Source organism: Triticum dicoccoides, chromosome 5A (genome assembly GCF_002162155.2).
Source record: "Triticum dicoccoides isolate Atlit2015 ecotype Zavitan chromosome 5A, WEW_v2.0, whole genome shotgun sequence".
NCBI lineage: Eukaryota > Viridiplantae > Streptophyta > Magnoliopsida > Poales > Poaceae > Triticum > Triticum dicoccoides.
In genome coordinates, this window is record NC_041388.1 from 656,562,420 (window position 1) to 656,564,419 (window position 2,000).

General features: G+C 54.2%; 1 protein-coding gene across 1 annotated transcript in view; it reads left to right on the forward strand.

The window, feature by feature from the left end:
- LOC119300340 (dihydrolipoyllysine-residue acetyltransferase component 4 of pyruvate dehydrogenase complex, chloroplastic-like) overlaps positions 1-2,000 on the forward strand; it is a 7,289-nt gene that overhangs the window by 3,921 nt on the left and 1,368 nt on the right. Inside the window, exons 3-7 of the mRNA XM_037577335.1 lie at positions 5-787; positions 885-1,076; positions 1,183-1,270; positions 1,375-1,445; positions 1,562-1,645. Coding sequence (XP_037433232.1) covers positions 5-787; positions 885-1,076; positions 1,183-1,270; positions 1,375-1,445; positions 1,562-1,645 — 1,218 coding nt within the window. The remainder of the gene's footprint in view (positions 1-4; positions 788-884; positions 1,077-1,182; positions 1,271-1,374; positions 1,446-1,561; positions 1,646-2,000) is intronic.

Genomic DNA, 2,000 nt, shown 5'->3' on the forward strand with positions numbered 1-2,000 from the left:
CACGACGCGCCGGCGCCGCCCGGTGGTGGTCCGCGCCAAGATCCGGGAGATCTTCATGCCGGCGCTCAGCTCCACCATGACGGAGGGCAAGATCGTGTCCTGGGCCGCCGCGGAGGGCGACCGCGTCACCAAGGGCGACGCCGTCGTGGTCGTCGAGTCCGACAAGGCCGACATGGACGTCGAGACCTTCTACGACGGCATCGTCGCCGCCGTCCTCGTCCCCGCGGGGGAGACCGCCCCCGTCGGCGCCCCCATCGCCCTGCTCGCCGAGTCTGAGGAGGACGTCGCGCTCGCCGTCGCCCAGGCCAAGGCGCTCTCCAGCGGACAGCCCCAGCAGCAGGCCCCTGCTCCTTCGGACGCCGCCGCTCCACCGCCCCCGCCGGCGGCTCCGGTGGCTGCTGCTCCCGCGCCTGTGGCCGCGGGGACCAAGGGCGTTGCCACGCCGCAGGCTAAGAAGCTGGCCAAGCAGCACAGGGTGGACCTTGCCAAGGTGACCGGCACCGGGCAGTTCGGCCGAATTACGCCGGCTGATGTTGAGGCAGCCGCTGGCATCCAGCCAAAACCAAAGGTGGCTCCCACTCCTGCTGCTGCGCCTGTGGCTGCAGCTTCGTCAGTAAAGGCCGTGCCTCAGGCCGCTGTGCTTCCGCCGGTGCCCGGTGCCACGGTAGTTCCGTTCACTGCAATGCAGGCTGCAGTGAGCAAGAACATGGTAGAGAGCCTGTCAGTGCCAGCATTCCGTGTTGGTTACCCCATTCTCACTGATAAGCTCGATGCGCTGTATGAGAAGGTGCTGCATCTGGAGTCTTAATTTGGGCTGTGCAACTGCCATTCTGCTTTTCGATCGTGACCAGGCGGTGATGGTTGGATTGGGTCTGTTTTATCAGGTGAAGCCAAAGGGGGTGACGATGACTGTGTTGCTTGCGAAGGCCGCTGCCATGGCGCTTGCGCAGCACCCTGTGGTGAACGCTAGCTGCAGGGATGGTACGAGCTTCACTTACAACAGTTCCATCAATATTGCTGTGGCTGTATCTATTGATGGTGGACTCATCACACCCGTCCTGGAGCAAGCTGATAAGGTAAGAACAAGCGACCTCTGTCTCTGATAAATGTTGTGCTATTTAGGTACTGCAGCATGCTAGTTTACTGAATATATATACCTTACCAAATGCCACAATAATGCAGCTGGATATATATTTACTCTCACAAAAGTGGAAGGAACTAGTCAAGAAGGCACGGGCAAAACAGCTTCAACCGAATGAGTACAACTCTGGTATGGAAACTATCGGACTGCATAGGATGTTAATTACTAGATTGTATTGCAAACTTATGATGATCATGGAAATTGTACTTACGTGAATGTTTGGTGTTTTGCAGGGACATTTACTCTGTCCAACTTGGGCATGTTTGGTGTAGATAGATTTGATGCAATTCTTCCACCTGGCCAGGTGATGTTTCCTTGCTCCTATTCTACTACTATGTATAGTAATTTCTAGGTGTTGGTAGAGGTACTATTGTTTTAATGAGGTCGGGGGTCTAAGAATTTGAATGTGGATGACTGCAGGGAGCTATAATGGCTGTTGGAGCCTCAAAACCTACAGTGGCAGCTGATAAAGATGGTTTCTTCAGTGTTAAGAGCAAAATGATGGTGAGTTGTCTTTCACATATTACCAAGGTTTTTTTTAAGCGCTAGCCCCTGAGCGAGCGTTTTGCTTCCGCCTTGTACTTCTCTGACCAAAGCGCACCTTAAGTGCAATGAAGAGCTAGGCGTTTTGCCTCCGCCCAACACCTAGGAACTACCAGGGACATTTACACCTTGTGCTTGTGTTCACGCCTAATTTTTCAATGCATATAACTTTTGTGTGTTAATGCGGTAAATTGGTTCTTCCTTGAGCCACCAGAGCTAGGTGAAGCGGGGGGTCAGGTTGGCACCGCAACGATGTAGCAATGCTGAGAGAGTGTGTTGATCGCTTTGGACTATTGTTGACATGCCAAGCCTAATT